The 17,931-nt window shown below is 37.2% G+C and overlaps 1 protein-coding gene across 1 annotated transcript in view; it reads left to right on the top strand.

Moving 5' to 3' along the window:
• TMEM135 (transmembrane protein 135) overlaps positions 1–17,931 on the top strand; it is a 180,653-nt gene that overhangs the window by 43,249 nt on the left and 119,473 nt on the right. The window contains exon 4 of the mRNA XM_071556068.1: positions 3,138–3,171. Coding sequence (XP_071412169.1) covers positions 3,138–3,171 — 34 coding nt within the window. The remainder of the gene's footprint in view (positions 1–3,137; positions 3,172–17,931) is intronic.

Raw genomic sequence — 17,931 nt, 5'->3', positions numbered from 1 at the left:
TCCGGAAGTTACTTCCTTGCACAAATTTATTGTCTGCACATTTTCCTCCTCCCAATCACCTACTTCTCACATTGGTCTCTCTGCAGCTGCACTGCAGCTTCTGATTTCTTTCCTTCCTCTTCTCTAGCCCCTTTTCCTTTCTTTGTCTTTGTGGCTGGTATTTTACACTTAGCCCAAAGGGACTACAGTAGAAACTAAAACTCATTTAGATCAAATTCTTAGCTTGTTACTGTTTAAAAATAAGAAAATTAAATAAATTTCTGTGGGAGGCTAAAAGACCCTGCCTGGATATCAGCCCTGCATACATGACAGAGACTGCAGCAGAGAATCCAGTAAGTCTCATGTGCATGTGCAATGATTGTCCTGTTTTGTTCACATTATATATAATAGTATAGTAATATAGTACAGTATAGTATGGCCCAACTTTGCAAACCGAGATTTGGGCAGGGCTCTCCCCACGTGCCCTTCCAGCCTGTGCAGTGGATTTTTTAGGTGAGGCACAGCGTGCGCAGAACTGGCCCCACCATTTAAGTCCTGAGGTCCACCTGGCACGGCTGAGCGAGCTTGGACAGTGACAGGGAAGTCCTCAGGACTGTCACAGCACCCAGTACTATCCGGGGCTGACCCTGCTGAGCATCCGAGATGTGACGGGATGGGATGGCAGGGAGGCATTGAACTGCCATGGGATGGTCCCACTGAGACTCGAACTTAGGGCCTTGGGATTCAGAGTCCAGAGTGCTCTCCTTTAAACCACAGGACTGCTCATATATAATACAACTGTGAAAACACAGACTATACTCTGAAAGCTGCGTCAGTCACTCAATAGCTGGTGGAGGTTTCTTGCAGGTGTATTACTGTGGGATGTTACTCAAGTGCTGATGTTTTCCAGAGTACTCAGCATATTGAGTTACCAGGTTATCTCTCATGGGTAAATTAGTTTCTGTGTTTCCAAGCAGCTAAATGTTTGGATATTTATTATAAATTTTTAATACTATTACAGGGGTGAAAAAATCCAAGAAACATGAAATATCCAGTATTTTTTCTGAGAACAAATTGAAATAAAATTTACAGTACACTCAACTGTATTGACTGCCAGTTTGGTAATGATGAGGGTCGGGGCACCAATACTATTTCATCACTTTAGCTAATCATTGAAAGATGATGATTGTTTGCAGACCAATGTGAGAGTTGAATTTATCTAATTTATCTATGAGGTGAATTTTCACCCCTTCCTGGTCAGAAGTGTCATACAGCATTTTGGTGCCTAATTGCAAGCTGTGCGAGTTGGTTTGCTAAAGTCTTCACAGAACCTATGCCTTGTCTGTTGTCTTCTTGTTTCTTGTGTGCCTCATCCTCACCAAATCTTTAGATTCAGGCTTTTTTTTCTTAGGTTTCTATGCTAGAGTTTTGTTTGTAGTATCAGGTACAGACTGATGGTAGATGGCGAAGGTGTACAGAGAGCAGATTCATAACTCTGGTTTAAAAAAAATAAAAAACAAGACAAACCAAACTGATTTTGCTGGTTAAAGTTTTGAACTTAAGTGAAATTTGAACCTTTCCTGTGAGTAGAGAGCAACTTGTGGAAGTCAGGATGCTGCATCATTGCTTCCCACAAATTCAGCATGATGTAGAAGCACTAAAGCTTTTAAGTGAAATATATCCCTGTAGCTTGGATAACTGCTGTGATCTGGATGCGTAACTTGGCAAAGTTATGGACACGTAAACGTGGCAGTTAGAAAATACTGAATAAACTTTGTTCTGATTGGATCAAGCTTGGCAAGTGCGTGGTAGAAATTTCTCAATTTTCTGCTATCTGTGCTTTTGTTTTGTTCATTTCTTCAACTGAATTGATAGCAAGATACGTTCTGTTAACATACTGCTCTCTTAAGCACTCTATGAATGCTGGAAAGCTTAAAATGTCATGAATAAATGGAACAGACAAGCCCGGATTAGACTCCTGGTTATTACCTTCCAAAGTAAAAATATAAAAAAATCCTGAATGGCATTAAGACAAATATAGGTTCAGGTTATAAACTCAGTTCCTTACCAAGAAACTTTAATGGTTGAATGTGTGGCACATTCACACAAATCTTCAATTTTGTGTGTAAGACCAGTGGGGACAATAAGAAAAATCCTGAATACTACAGAGCTGATGGTAAACTCAAAAAGATAAGAACACCAGTCTAGTAAGAAATACTGAAACTGTGTGTTTCAACCTTTGGCCATTGTCTCTAAGCAAATCTTTGCAGAAGAGGAAAAATGAGAGCAAAGTAGTTCTGCAGTGGTCATGTTTTCCACTTTCTCAGGGCCGATGTTGGCTTGTGACTGATGTACAGAAAATAACTTTTATTTCATTTGGATCCACTAGTGAGACCTAATGCAGTCTGTTACTGGAGCAGCTCACATCTGCATTATTCAGTTCAGTTTTGCTCTTGTGCTGCAATGGAATTAACAAAAGTGTGAGAGCATGAGTCCAAGTTTATACTTTTCCTGAAGAGCAGTGTGAGCTATGGGCTGAGACACAGGGACAGATCCAAAAATAGAAGGGGGAAAAAAGAATAGATAAAGCTTAGGAGAGAAAATGGTTCCAGGGCACTCTTGGCACTGTAACTCAACTGGCTTGAGCCAAGATTTCTGCATCATCAGTCTCAGTAGAAAACTTCTCATGATACTGTAAGCAGAAGGGCTGAGTCCCTCAAGTTACATAGCAGTGGTCTCAAAACTGAAACTCACACACAAACATTTTTCTTTAAATTCACAATTTAACTTAGGCTTACGTCATTGTTTGTATGCCTACATTACCAGCTCATGTGTAAGCTTTTATTCTGTAATAAGTGCTGTGTAATTCAAGGTGCCTTTCCCCTTGTGGCAGCTTCAGGACTCATGTGCAGTAGCAAGTTGCTATATATAACTTGGTTCCTGTAATTCCTCACTGCTTTGGATACTGTGCTATGAAGATACTATTTTTGGTTTCATACTTATTTTTCTATAGGGTGGTAATGATTCCTCCTCTGTCAAGAATCTGGTTTTTTTAAACTCTCTTCTTTAATAAAATATTCTTAATGCTTACAGTGTTTTATTTCAGTCTGCAAAAAATATTTGACTCCTTCACTAATTTTATTTTTTTCTGTTTATAGGAGAGGCCTCCTCACAATTTACATGGCCAACCAAGTAAGTAGTCCTTTATTTCAAGAACAAAACCACCTAAGGTCCATTGGAAGTATGAGATTCATTGCCTGTTTCAATCATTAAAGGATTTTTCTTTAAGAATTGTGCCTTATTGGATAAGTTAAGAGCAAATTGTGACCAGAGATCTTTAAGAAGTAGCTATAAAGCAGAGTCTGAAATTATGGTTCATTGGATTATGCTCAAAATTTCTTCTATCATAACCAAGAAGACGGAAAATTTTGTATTTGTCCTCCATAGTAGAATGGCATCTGGTACTTTGGTGGTCGTTATTTTGTGGGTGAAATATCAAATGCCGTATAGTTTGTGTGACTGTTTTTGAACTGGTATCAGCTGTTGTCTGAAGGCATTTTTACTGCATGATTGTATCAATTTAAGTGTTATGTCATATTTATTCAAATCTCATTCAAGTAAATAACATTTCTCTAAATGATGCATTGTGCATTAGCTTATTCTAAATATAAAATACTTCTGTTACTTGCTCATATTCCTTTAGGAAAGATTTTATTTTGCCAAAAGAATTATGGTAAGTTTTTGTATAGTTTGACTTGCATAAAGAATCACAGAAACTACAAAAAAGAAAACAAAGTTGTGTTCAGGCCACTGGGACAGTTTCCTGGGTCCTCAGCAGAGTCATGCAAGAGTAGAGTTCTGATGGTGATGAAAAGATTGATGACTGGAAGGGCTAAGACAAAGGCAATGTATCATAGTACAAGGTGATACCATTGATACCTTCTCTTCTGTCTCTATAAACTCATTGCTGATGACTTGTAATTCTGAATATTTTTGGTAGGCTGAACCTTTGGAAGGAGATGATCTCATATGTGTGTTAGTAGGTAAATATCCTGTAAAGTCCCTTTAATGCATTTACCAAACCCATTGCATAGTCCTCTCTTGAATTCTGGGTTATTCTGCATTCATTGACTGTCATTACAGACAGACTCCTGATGGGAACTTAGAGACTTCAGAAGAGAAGAAATTCATTTTTGCTTTTAACTTCATTACTGTCAACCTGCATTCTAACTTTTATACCTGCTTAGCTTGTATGGCTCATACCGTATCTTTTAGGATTCCTTTTCTTTACAAATTTTTTTAAAACCTAATTTGAAAAGATGACATATCCTTGTGTTGAAACTTAATTAATAAGCTGTTCAGACTCCCAGTAACACATGGAAAAAAAGTTTGATTCCTGCAAGTAAATCTTGACTTTGGAACTTTTCCTTGAATTCAGAAGATCAGCTGTGTGGAAGCTCCTCATTAAGGAATCATAGGTCATAAGGAGGGTGATACTTAGTTGGACATTCCATCACTCCTTTGGAATGGACTTTTCAAGGGAAGGGTGAAGTAGTTGTGCCTAAATAGCAGCACCTCTGAGTATCCAGCTGTGAGAAAGCTATCATTGTGTTCATGGCTTTTAGGCTGCAATGCCTCACAGTTCACATGGTGTTGGACAGTGCTAGAAGGGAGAAGTCAAGCGATGCACTTACATTTAGTGGATGCAATTTGATGCAGTCGATATTCTCTTCAGCATAATCGTTCATTTTAGACACAAATCTTTGGTGAACCCAGGGCTGCCACAGTTTCCTCTGTAAACTGCCCATGATCATGTCATACTTACCTTGTCATCAAGCAGTGTGATCACAGAAAATGTTTCCCTATTTGTGTTGCTTTTATATAGAATTTACTAAGGCTTTAAGACATTTATTTCTGTCATCTTTAGATTGCAGCATCCCCATTCTGAAAGCTGGCACATTTTAATCTTTAGTGATGGCAACTATGTTGTGGAAATAGACTGCATTTCTTGCATTTTGTAAAACTCCTATCAGGACTTGTTAAGGTGTTCATGGAACTAAATGTATTCCTTTGCTTTGTTTCATGTTTTGCTAAATTATGTTTTGCAGCCTTAGCAAAAATAAGGCTTTTTGTGTGATTCTTCTTGTGTGCCTTTGGCCAGTTAGACAGGCAGGAGGTAACTGTTAATACTGTTAGTTATTATAAGCAGTTATCATGAGTGTTGCTGCTGTGAATTTTTATAGCCAGATTTGGACTTCTAAATCAGAAAATTTTATTTCTGTTGTCCTGTTGGCAGTACGTGACAATTCGTCCTCAGAGATAAATTTACTTAGTGTAAAGGGGAACGGTGTGTTACAGCCTTTATGCGTGGCTGTTGTTTCTCATTTCAGTGAGTGAAATGCAGTAGAACGTGAAAGGCAGTGGGTCTAAGGACTCTTGTTCTAAAGGTGACATTTTTATTGTTTTTTAATCTGGAGCTACTAGAAACTTGTGAATGGAAAGGTGAATAAATGTCTTGGCTCATTTTAAATAAGTCAGTGATTATAGATTTATGTGAACCTGAACTCCCGAGTTGCATTTCCTTACTGCTTATGCAGTAAAAAGGCAGATCAAAAAATAGCAGTTGAGATTATATGTGCTGTATGAAAAAATAGAATAAAAATGCTTTTTCAGACTATCTTGCTGTTAAATTGAAGCTATACAAAAATACACTTTAGGGCTTGGATTTTTTCTTTTTTTTCTTATTTCTCTTTAAAGATAAGAAATAAGCACAAGGAGGGAAGCATCTGTAGTTTTAATTTTGGTATGAAGAGTCTAAAATGAACTTCTGAGCTTTTGACTGGAAGTCACTTGAAGTTTTTAGAAGTAAATTAGTATGCCTGAAGCCTAACATTCTGGAATATGTGTGTTTGAGACCTGAAGTTTCTGTAGTAGCCTGTAATAGAGTATTAGTGGTGTGGGCCACACAGAAGCACGGAGCTTTTCAAGTTCTGTATTGGATTGCATGTGTTCAAGTCAAGAAATTTCCAGGATCATAAGAGATGCATTGGTAGTGAACATATAAGATGATCCTTCATGGATAATTTGAGATCAAAAGGAACCCCAAGATTCCAACAAAAGGTGGAAAGTGAAATGCAATCTCTTTCAGTTATTTTTATCTGGAAAAATAGATCGTATTAATGACTGTTGATGAGGAAGACCTATAGCTCTTATGTTTCAAAACAGTAAGGGCACACTTCGTTGTGAACAGCTCAACAGTCGAGTTCTCGCTTTTATGCTGAAGAAATTTTATCTTTGGATAAGGGGGGTTTTGAGGTTTTTTTCCTTGTAGAAAGCAAACAAAGGCTGCCTTCAATAATATGCAAGATAGGAAGAGACTAATCTGAACCAAGACTGTTTTGATATAAAGCTTTTGTGAAAAACAAAAAATAAGGAAAATTGATACACTGTCATTGAAATACTACACCAGAGAGGCAGTTAGCTTAGTATGTGCTGAGCTGCATGCTGTTTGAAATTCAAACTGCATCACTACATCAAAGGCTTTATTCATTCTATACTATGACTTCTAATGATTGGCGGGCTACTTACAAAATTGGAAATGTTGATATTAATAAGATGCTCTTGAAGGTCACAGATTAAATAGTACAAAGCTTAAGCACAAGGTGAAGCAGCTGGATGAAAAAAGCAGAGTGATGCGGTTGAGGACTGTTCTTGAGTGTGATGGAAAGAAGTGTAGGGATCTGTCCCAACCAGAAGGAGCATTTCTGAGTGGAGAGCTATAAATTTGAAAAATAGGGAAGACAGAAAGAAAAGGAAGTAGAGAAGCACAATCTATAGCTGAGAAATGGACTTTATGGTGGCAAGAGACATGAAGGGACTGGAACTCTGCTGGTGTAACAAATTGATTTGTTACAGGTAAAACAAGTGGACAAAAGATGAGAAACTGTCTAGTTCCAGTTAAAGCAGAGAGCAGATGGTAAAGAAAATCATGCGTTTGCCAGGAAAGGATTTTAATTTAATTAATTAATGTGAAGAGGCATTTAGGAACAGCCCAAAAAGAGAGACAGAGAGGGTGTTATTGGTGTCCTGGATAAGTTGGAGAAATTGTCAGCAATTGCATCTGAACAAAGTTTGCACACAAATAGAAAGATCCTGTGTCTTATCTATTGCTGTGCTGTTGTTATGTCATCAATGCTTCTGCCATTTATAGAAAACTGCACACAGATCCTCATATATAGAGCAAGTGATACTGTGTAAACAAATTCTGAACAAGTTGATCCAGTGGCAATCCAGTGGCATTCCAGTGGGTGATGCTCTGCTTCTGTACGTGATAGAGAACAAGTAACACAGCTGAGCACAGTTTCTTGCAGTTTGAAAGTAGTCTAGGCAGTTGCACAGTTGAATTTTCTTCAGTTGCATAAATAGACTAAATGTGGGTTCATTGTGGCTGTATCGTGGTTTAGTCCAACTAGCCAGTGTGGAGACTGCATGTAATTTGTGCTCTTAAAGCTTGAAATAAGGTCTAGGAACATGCAAAAATGCTGAAACAGAGACTTAAAAAGAAATCCTTCAGTATCTAATGGACAGATGAGTATCCAGTGCTCTTCAGTCAGCGTTAACTCCAGATATCTGTATGTTTTTGTACAGTTTGGAAGTCATAGTGATTCAAAGTATCACTGAATCTTCATGCTGTGCAATATTTAAAAAAATGAACCAAAGCCCTTAGCCTAATTTCAGATATCTGACAGACACAGACGGCAAACTAGATGCCAAGCTTCACAGTGACAGGGGCACAGTATAGAATGTGGTTCAACTATTTGAGGCCAAGTGCCCTCTGATATCTCTGTTCATATACACTAAATTTGTTGTTATTGTTTCAGGCTTTGTGGGAGTGTTATGTGCAGGAATGAAAGAAAGAGGAGTGACCTGGTCAGACAGGAGAAAAAGCAGCAACAGAAAGCCACTTTTAAGCTGTGCTTTTGCTGATCCTGTAGTTTTAAGATTTTGCTGAAAACAAACTGGTAATACTGTGAAGCAAGGTACTTGTGTGCAAGAAATGCTCTGACACTGAGCATTCCTGAGTGATTTTTCTCACCAGCTTATCAAATGCTTTCTGTACAGAATTGCTGATGTATCTGAATTGTTACAGATGTTTCAAGAAATACCTTGTGCCAGTTGCAATTAAGTGAGGGAGGATACTATGAATAATGTAGGTTGAAGAGTGTTTTTATTTTGTTGGGTTTTTTGAGTAATGTGTGCTATGAAATCATGTTTATCATCAACATAGCTGGCAACTCTGAAAACTTATCACTCAATGCTGTTATATCCTATAAAACTTTGTGTACCAATTCAGAAATATCCTTTAAAATAATAATAAAAATATTTGTTGTCATGTCTTCATTTATAATTTGGTGAAATAACAGGTATTTAACACATCCCATTTATACAATAATAATATAATAAATATAATTAGCATTATATTTAGCTACACAGTTTATTTATTGTAGGACAAAAAAGGTATTTCTGTTTAAATGTACAAAAATGAAATTTTATAAACAAGACTGGCTGGCCCATGTTCTTCTCCACTCGGAATAGTTCCGTTTTAGTCAAAAGATGGAGGCAATCCAGAATGAAGAAGAACAGGAGGATTGATGTTTACCCAATCCTTTTTTTAAGCTTTTTGAAGTGTTGGGTTCCAATAAAATGGATTTGACCACTCCTCTTTTTTCTTTTTAAGAATTTAAAATTTTTTGTGCGCTTTTGTGTAATTCTTAGTATTAACATTATTCAAAGGCTGCCAAGATGGGAGAGTTTATCTATTCTTTTAGCATATTCGCTAAGGTCAGAATAGCTGGAATTTTTCTAGTTTTCCAACACTTCAGAAGTAGTCTCCATAACTGAAAGTGCATAAATAAATGCTTCAGACATTTGTCTTCCAGGATGCTTGCTCTGTTCCTGCCACCATCTCTTCCTTGCTTTGCAAGTGCTATCTGTGCCCCTCTTCTGGGGTGTGCGTGACTTTGATTACAGCAGCAGCTGACAGGAAACATGTATATTTATTGTCTAATGGTGTCCAGATTTCCTTTTCAGATTCCTTGTGTTGTCACCTTTTAAGTTGATAGTGTGCTGGTTAAAATAAACCTGTTGTTTAGTCCCTTCTTGCAGGCAAAGAAGCCTTAAGGACCAGGCTGCTTTTGTGGTTAGAGTAGTAAGTTGTCTTATTTTCTTAGTATTATAGGTTATTGTTGGAGTAGCAGAAGCACTTTGACACTTGGTTTAGATTGGATATTATGAAAAAATTTCTTCACAGAAAGGATTGTCAAGCACTAGAACTGGCTGCCCAGGGATGTGGTGGAGTCACAATCCCTGCAGGGGTTTAAGATGCTTGTGGATGTTGCACTTGGGATGTGGTTTAGTGGTGACCTTGACAGTGCTGGGTTAGTGCTCAGAGTTTGTGCTCTTAAGGGTCCTTTCCAGCCTGAATAATTCTGTGATTCTGCAATACTCCGCTTCTGACCTGGTGGGATCTGGAATTAATGTAGAGGGGAAGAAATCTTGTTTGAAAGCTCACAGGGAAAGGTTTTTCCCCGTTGTAAATGGTGTTGGACTGGAACTCGGGATTGTAAAGCATTTCCTGCCTCATGAAGGACAAATCCCAATTCTGGGACAGTGTTCTGAAGCAATGTCCTGATCTCCCTACTGAAGCACCCAGCTGTTGCTGCCTGGTTGAGGGAAGAGCAAAAAGGACAGAATTTAGTTTTGTCTGGAAATAAATCTCAAATACTCACTTAGGGCAGAATTTCTGCTTTTGCATGGAAAAACTATCTCAGGTGATGTCTTGTCACTTGCTGTAGTTAGTAATTTTTGTAATTCTGCCACAAATAAAACCTTTAATTTTAGTACTAACACGAAACAAATCTTATTTGGTATAATTTTACACATTGATACCAACTCATGAGTGTTTCGGGGCTATAGTTCTGTGATAACACATCTCAAGTTTGAAACTCAGCAGAGAATCCCAAATCACTGCTTGTAATAGTAATGTTTTCATGACTGTTTTTGCCCACATTGTAACCCAGGATTTTGCTAAGAGTTGTTTACGTCTTCTATCGGGTCATGGGATGTTCCTTGATAAGACTTGTCTTCAGATATGGGATGGCATTTTTATTCTATTGTGTCATCTGGACTTGAGAAAAAGCTCTTCTGTAGCTTCTGCTTCATTACTGCTGAGATCTTAGTGGAAAAATAAGGTAGGAAACAAAGAGCTCATATCTTTCCCATTTCACAGGAGTCATACATAGATGGAGTTCATCCAACGTTCGTTCTTCAAATGTGTCCTTCATGTTTATGTTGCCTCATGCTTTTAAGTCAGGCAGAGTCAGCCCCATGTTCAGGCATTACAGATGCATTTTGTGACAATCTGGTTTACGAAACACGGGAAGAAGAACCAAGATCAGTGGATTTTTATCCTTTTGATTTTAAAGGGCAAATCTCAAAGAAGGAAGCTAATTACATGTTAGTTTGCACTTGAAGACAGTGTGCTGAAGTGAGAGATGGAGTTTTGTTTGTTCATGGAATTTCAATAGGCAATCCTTAATGCTCTGTAATTAAATGGTAATGAAATACGGTGTTCTCAGACATTTAGATTATTTTACAAAATAAAGCTTCAAATCGTGAAGTTGTCTTTCAGGAACATCTCAAAGGAAAAAAAGTCACAATGAGAAAAGGTTTACGTAGTCAAAGATCTGAGTTACTAGTATATGCTTGTTACTCATTCTGATTTCTTTTTCCTTTGGCAGGTTTAACAAAGAATTGACAACAAACTTTTATTAATGTTAAGCTTTTTCTAAGGCTTCTTATTTGCTTTATACCTAAGTATACATTGGCATGTATTTGCAGAGATAATTAAAAAATTCCAGACAAATTATTAAAAGTAACTAAACTCAGTTTTTAGTAAGAATCTGGAAAAGAAAGCTTGATTTCCCTTCTCACAAGACTTGTAACTTAAATTTATTAATCTTCTATTGTTGTCTCATTTTCTGCATCCTTGGGGTACAGAGCAGCTCAGGAGGAGATGCTGTTAATACCTCATTGTATGCCAATTGTATACTGGGGTGGTAAAGGCAGGGTAAATACAGTAGGAGCAAAAAGCCAAAATTTCAATTCAATGTTAGTAAAGTTAGTAGAGAAGAGCACATTTTGGATGAATATGGACATTATTCATAAGAAATGGGAGCTTTTTATTGCTCAACAGCCATGTTCAGATTTATTTCACAGGCACCAAAACAGAGGGAAAATTTTACCCTTTCGTGGAATCACTGTGTTTATTGTGGTAACTGTGCAGGGAAGTGTATTGTAAGATCAACATTTCCGAGCTCCTTGCTTAGAAATTAAATGCAGATGTTTTCAAATAATCAAAGACTTGGACATGCTTTATTCTAGTCGACAAATACTCAAGACACTTTCCAAAAATTTTATTTTGGAATTCAGAATTAGATGTCATAAATGGGTAAGATATATACTTTACACGTATCATGTTCTGTGGAATAGGCAGTTTGGCAACTGAAACAGGCACTATTGAAATAAATTGCTACTTTTAAATATAAACATTACATAGAATTCGTATGAGGGGGAAAATAAGCCGACATCTTTCTTTTGAATAGAGAATAATGTAGACTAATTTGATTAAGAGAATGCTTTACATAATTAAATTATGGGCAATCATGGCACTCTGTGAGGATTTTAATAGGTTGAAACTTAAGGTCATTGTCACTGCCCCTACCCTAAATCTAAAAAAGGCAGGTTTTAAAATTAGGAGTCATGTGAACTTAAACATTGCTGATGTCTTCACTTTTAAGTAATACTGTAATAAAGTTAGATCCTGGCAGCTGGCGTTCTTGTGGATTGACATGGCTAATTGGCTCTGGCATCTTAGCCTCAGGAAACCTCATCCATCACTTCAGAGCAGTACATTTGGCAACAGTCAGAGAAAATATTTAAAACTTTGTCTCTTGCTTTCTGTGCAAAGCTGCTTTGCATTTTTGAACTTTCCAGTGTATCTTGTTAGAAACTCGATATAGTACTTATCATTATGCTCCTTTAGCATGATCTTTTGTGATGAATAACTCTTCTGTTTGAGTTTCCAGCATTAGCAAAAGTGTCAATGTTACAAATCAGTTTTGAGATCGAACTCTTAGCCATGGTTTATAGCTTATACAGAATTTTGTATCAGAAATATACTAAGTGCTAAAGAAAGGTCGTCAACTTTTCTAGTTAACTCCTTACTAGTCTGGAGATGAAAGTAATCCTTGGCTTTAGGTTCTGAAGAGCTCCCAGACACCCATGTCTAGTGCCTGTAGCATTTCTGATTATGAGAATTGCTGTGGGCAGTGATTTGATAGATGAAAAAGACTGGTCAAGAGAAAATTCAAGGCTTCTCAGCAGGGGAAAAATCCCAGTGGTGTTTTGAGACAGTTCAAAATTTTCTTGGTGGAAGGAAAGACTTTTCAGAGGTCTTCTGTGGAAAGCTTGTGAGAACAAGAATCTACTCCTTTTCCTGTTTCACAACAATCTTAGCGGTCTTCTTCTCCTCTCTCAGATCTCATTGTGAGGCAGTCCTATTTTCCTCCTCATCATACCTCTAAGAAACACAGGTATTGGTTTTCTTTCCCAGCTTCAGTCCCTGTTACCTGGCAGTTTCTGCTGCCCTGTCGTGCTTCTGAGTTTGTGAGGTTTGGGAAGAAAGGGAAATGGCCCTGCTCTGGGAGAAGTCGGGGAAGGATGCAATCCAAGGACGGTAAAAGTTGAGGAGGGAACTTAAGCAAAATTAATGCTTTCTTATTCTGATAATGTAGATATAGAAACTTCTTTGGAAGGGAAGCATTTTTTTGATTTCCAGCAATGTTTGCCATTTGCATCTCACTCTGCTTCAGAACAACACTCAGGTTCCAAGTGCTACTGGCAGGAGGGAAATGCTGAGTGTTCAGCAAAGTGGGTGAGATGCTGCTGCAGGCTTGTCCTGCCTTGTCTCAAGCCTGAAGTTCTCTGCTGGAGCTTGAAAGTCAAGTGGATGTCCTGCTGTCCATTGAAGCAGGTATGGCAAGACCGTTTAGGGCAGAAGGTTCTTGATGTCTCTGTTTTATCAAATAGTGAGCTGAGGTGTAAGGAATGAAGGAAAAGTTCTTGAACTGGATTCTCTGAAGCCTCTTGATGCTTTGGGGAACAGTTGTAATGATGTATTGTCAGATACCAGCTTTGCTGAAAATGTAAAAGTATTTAATTGGCTTCCTCTTGCTGAAGCGCAAAGGAAATAGGACAAGGTGTTTGTGTGTAGTCAAAGATATAGAGGTTGGTGGATCGACAGAACTGCTGAGTGCATTGACTAAATCTGTAAATGTCCACTTTAACTATGACTCTCTACCACCTTTTAACAAAAACTGTAATGTACGGAATTTTGGAATCTTTATTTTTTGAGGTTTTGGCAGCCCTACTTAAAATTGTTCAGTTGTTGTGTTGATGATAGTTCTTGACAAGCTGTTTCTTTATGGCTTCTGCGATTCATTAGGTATTACGAAAACTAGTCCTGGAGTAATGTACAGAATGAAAGTGTTTCTAAGAAGAATACAGTTTGCAAAGTTTGGGTTTATCCTGATCGTTTGTAATTTGATTTTTTTTTTACACAGTGTTAGTCTTGCTATAGAACTGGCCAATGGAACACGCAGGCATCCTTTCTGATTAATTAATATATTACATTTAATTTTCTGTGCTACAGATGTTTCTGTTGAAATGAAATCCTTCATGTTTTAATTTCCTAAATCCCCTCCTGGTATATAAATGTCAGTTCTAGTCTGATATTGTTCCTGGCATCATTTATAGGTAATGATAATTAAACAGAGCAGTAATTTCAGACTAGAAATAATTTTGCTCCTTTTGAAACCCTAAGCTGTCAGTTGTACATTTGCAATGCCCAAATAGAGTTCCACAGAAAGTTTAGGAGGAAAACCTGTTTGGTCTAAAAATCGTAAACAACTTTTTCTGCACAAAAATGAGTTGTTTTGGAAAATACCACAGTTAGTGTCTCCATTTTCATGGTTTCTGTGATGCCAACCAAAAACTATACCTTTGCACATACAATCCGAAATAATTTTCTTATTTTTACTTCTATATTTGGAAGTAGTATTTTCTGTGTTAATAAATGTTTCTCAAGGCGATGTATAAAATGATTTTAAAAGTCCTGTTGTAAAAAAGTAAATATTTTGCTTATGTTTATAACCAGATATAATGGATGTGCTGGTGTTACAGGATATGTAGGTTTTCAAACAGTGCTGAGACTAAGTTTTTTAATTGTTTAAACAGTCACTACTTTGGCATTCAGGGGGAGGTGGTTCATTTGCAATCTTGTCTCTGTGATACGCTCCTTATGCCTCTAATAGAGTTAGAAAAGCGGAGGAGGACAACTTCTAGCACAGCTTGTAAATGTCAATCAGGATGGAAGACAGGTCAGCTTCAAAACAGTGTTGGTGTTGGAAAATGAAAGCAAAAGAATCCTTTTTGAACCTGATCTCTAATGAGGAAACACTGTTTAAGAAAACGTAGAATTTCTTGGTAAAGCAGAAGGAAGTAATTCCTAAGGATCTGCATCTGGTAAATGTGGGTAAAGCTGAAGACAGAATAAGACTTATTTTATCTATATCTAAATCTGACTGGTTTTCCTAAGGCAGATTTTTATGTTTATGTGAGCCCTGTTCACATGTGAAACTTTCCAGTTAGTGTCTGGTCTTTAAGACCCATTCTGTCTTTAAAAGGCAAACTTGACTTTAGTAGCATTTTTATATGAAAATCCAGCCATAAGTGTGACAATAGAATTTTTCCTGAGTATCCTTCTCTATCTTTACCCTTTCTACACAACAGGGCATTGATCAGTAAATCAGACCATTAGTCACTAGGGAAATTTCAATAGTGCACAGTTACTGTATCTAACTACAATATTCTTTTAAATAGGGTTAGTTCTGAGAAGCTGCATCGTTTGGATTGCTCTCATCTGTTCACTTCTGTGTGAACTATTAATGTTTTCGTAACCTGAATGGTGTGATTCCTTGAGGAGTTTCTTTCTGGTTCGGTAACTTTTCTGTCTGCTCAGAAGCAATGGAGTGCTTCAGTGGCTGCTGCCCTCCTCAAGGCTCAAGTCTTGCAGGAGACTTTTGCAGACTTGGTTGAAAAAAGTCTGGGAACAAAAATTCCCTGTTCAGTATTTCTCAGGACAAGAATGATCTGAAATGGGAATCAGGAAGAGGGGCTGAATGCCATCTATTTAAATACATGTGTTTCTCAACTTAAATACCTGGTTTGTGTTGACAGAACTTTCAATGAACTGACACACATGTTCCTGAATTTTGTAAAGGACACCCACCATTGCTTAGTTTACAAAAATATGGGCATTGGTTCCAGTAAGATACATCAGATTGACTTGCCAGGAATAACTTCATTAAAAGTGTCCTGAATTTGCTTAACGCTCCTCCAAAGTAAAACTTAATAAATTTCCACCTCTGAATATTTTAAAGTGTTAATGATAATACTGTTTTTCAATTGCAGATCTCTTAATGTTGAAAAGTTACGTTTTTGTTTATATAAAAACATTTGTGTCAGTAACCTTCGGTAAAGTAACTGTTGGGTCCACTCGTGTTCAAATTTGTCAGTGCAATTTCTGATACAAAATTCTATTTGGAACATTTAATTTGCATAATTTGATGTGTTGTTTTCAGATTAGTATGTTGGTTTAAAGGTCTCCAGATATCAGTCACATTGCAAACATTTTCAACAAGTGTTTTTACAGTTGCATTGGAAATACTCTGTGTATATGTGAGCTCATGCCCCACTGGGTGCTTACAAACACTTTATAAACAATTGTGTTTGCTTTGAACATTTGAAAATTTTAAATTCTTTAGATGCCTGTATAGGAATTTTTTGTCTAAGAAGGACAAAACCCCTTCCCTGCTTCCTGACATACATACACATGCATGCACGCACCTACTGTCTTTCTCTATTTTTCTCCCTGTTTCTGCCTTTAGGGATGTTTTTATTAACCATCAGGTGGTTTACAAATTATAGTCATTCTCCCATATAAAAATATGCAGTTGTTTTTGGTGACAGCAGTTCTTTTAACACACTGCAATTCTCTGTTGTCTAGGAAATGACTTCTTGAATAACCCTTTTGCTTTACATTTAAACCCTGACATTCACCATGTCTCTTATTCCTGGCCTAATTAAGACTGTTGGGAGCTGAACAAGGTTCCTGAGCACGTTAAGCTGTGCAAACTGCCCCCCTGAGTCCTGAGCTGGGACTCTGGCGTACAATATCAACCATTTTGTGTCGAAATGGGTACACTGAACTTGAATATGGGCATTGTTTGCTAATGCTTGCAAATCATACTGTTAGTGGCCTTAGGCAAAGTAAGAGGTAATAGGAATTCAGTGAAGTAAATAACCTTGCTGGAGAACTTCGTCATGGTCATAAATAACAAAGCTCTTGGACACCTCCCCGCTCGCCCCAAAAGAAATTCTATGTAGGTTTTTTACTGGATTGCCTGACTTCTTATTTATACAGCATTTATGAATCTGAATATACCAGAGCTTGAAGATGTTTCTGTTTTGATAAATTTTGAAGTGAGATTTCTCACTGATTTGTTAAGCAAGTTTTACTAATGGGCACAAATACATAATTTTTCTCTCAAAATTCCAGCGTATGTGCAATGTAAGGCTGTATGTTGTGTGTGTAGAGACTCAAAGAATGTGTGTCAAGCTGGAAGGATTATTTTTGGAACTTTACTGAATGGAGTTACTGCAATGTGTAGTTTGAGCAGCAATCAAAGGCAAATTGATTTTTGTTGAACAGTATTTGCTCATGTGAAAGGAGGTTGGAAGGAAGCCTCAGGCACAGGTCATGCGTATGGAAAACCTTAAACCTACACAGTGAAATTTTTCCAAAGTAGCTGTGAATTGAAAATACAAAGGTGTTATGAGCAGTATTACAAACTCCAGCTACAGGAATTTTGCCACTGGATTAAGAAGAAGGGCTGGCATAACAGTCTGTTCATGAGCATGGTGACCTTTAGCAAAAGTAGATGATTAGTTGCTTGAGATTTACTGAATTGTAAGGTCAAATGGACTGTTAGGCACTAAAATGAAGAAAATGAGTCAGTCAGTGTTTTGCAATAATATCCTAAGAAACAAAACCTGTAGTTTGTGTTTGTTTTTTTAACATATTTTTTCAGTTTATGGGTCATCTTGTGTGCAAAATCATCAACAGATTGTACAGGTGAGTCCCACACTATGGGCATATCTAAATTAAGACATAGTACCATGTATCTTTTTTTTCGCTGTAGTACAGACATGGTTCTTTTCACTTTTTTCAAACTTCAAGGCTTCTTCACTGACTTCAGTGTAGTGTATTGAAGTATTTGTAAATATTTGCAAATGTAGTAATTCTATTTTGTTTAGTGGTTACAGTTGTTTTGTACTCAGTTGTGTACTGCTTATCTTGTAGCAGTGTTCATAACATTGCTTTAAATTTTGACTTCTAGTTTTAAATGCAGAGAATTGATTCATAAGAGAAACAGGAAGTCTTCCCGATTAGAGGTCTCTTTTTGTTAATGAAAGCAAGTTTCCAGAGTGTATTTGCAATACCCTTGAAACTCATTAAACTTTAATGGTTAGCATCGTGGTGACTTTTCTTTTGAGGAGACTGGGTGCAAAGAAATGAACCAAGAGTTTACAGGTCATTTGAACAGGTCATTTGGAGAAAAATGCTTTCCAGGCTTGGTAATAGTGTTAATATTGAATTTTAGAACAAAAAAAAAAGCCCAATAGGGAGCTCCTGTAATACTTTAAAATAATCAAATAGTATGTATTGGATAATGAAAGGAAATTGATCTCAGTAAAACACAGTAACTAACA

Source organism: Pithys albifrons, chromosome 1, assembly GCF_047495875.1.
Source record: "Pithys albifrons albifrons isolate INPA30051 chromosome 1, PitAlb_v1, whole genome shotgun sequence".
Taxonomy (NCBI): Eukaryota; Metazoa; Chordata; class Aves; order Passeriformes; family Thamnophilidae; genus Pithys; species Pithys albifrons.
Note: the sequence above shows the minus strand (reverse complement) of the source record. Positions and strands in the feature narration are given on the sequence as shown.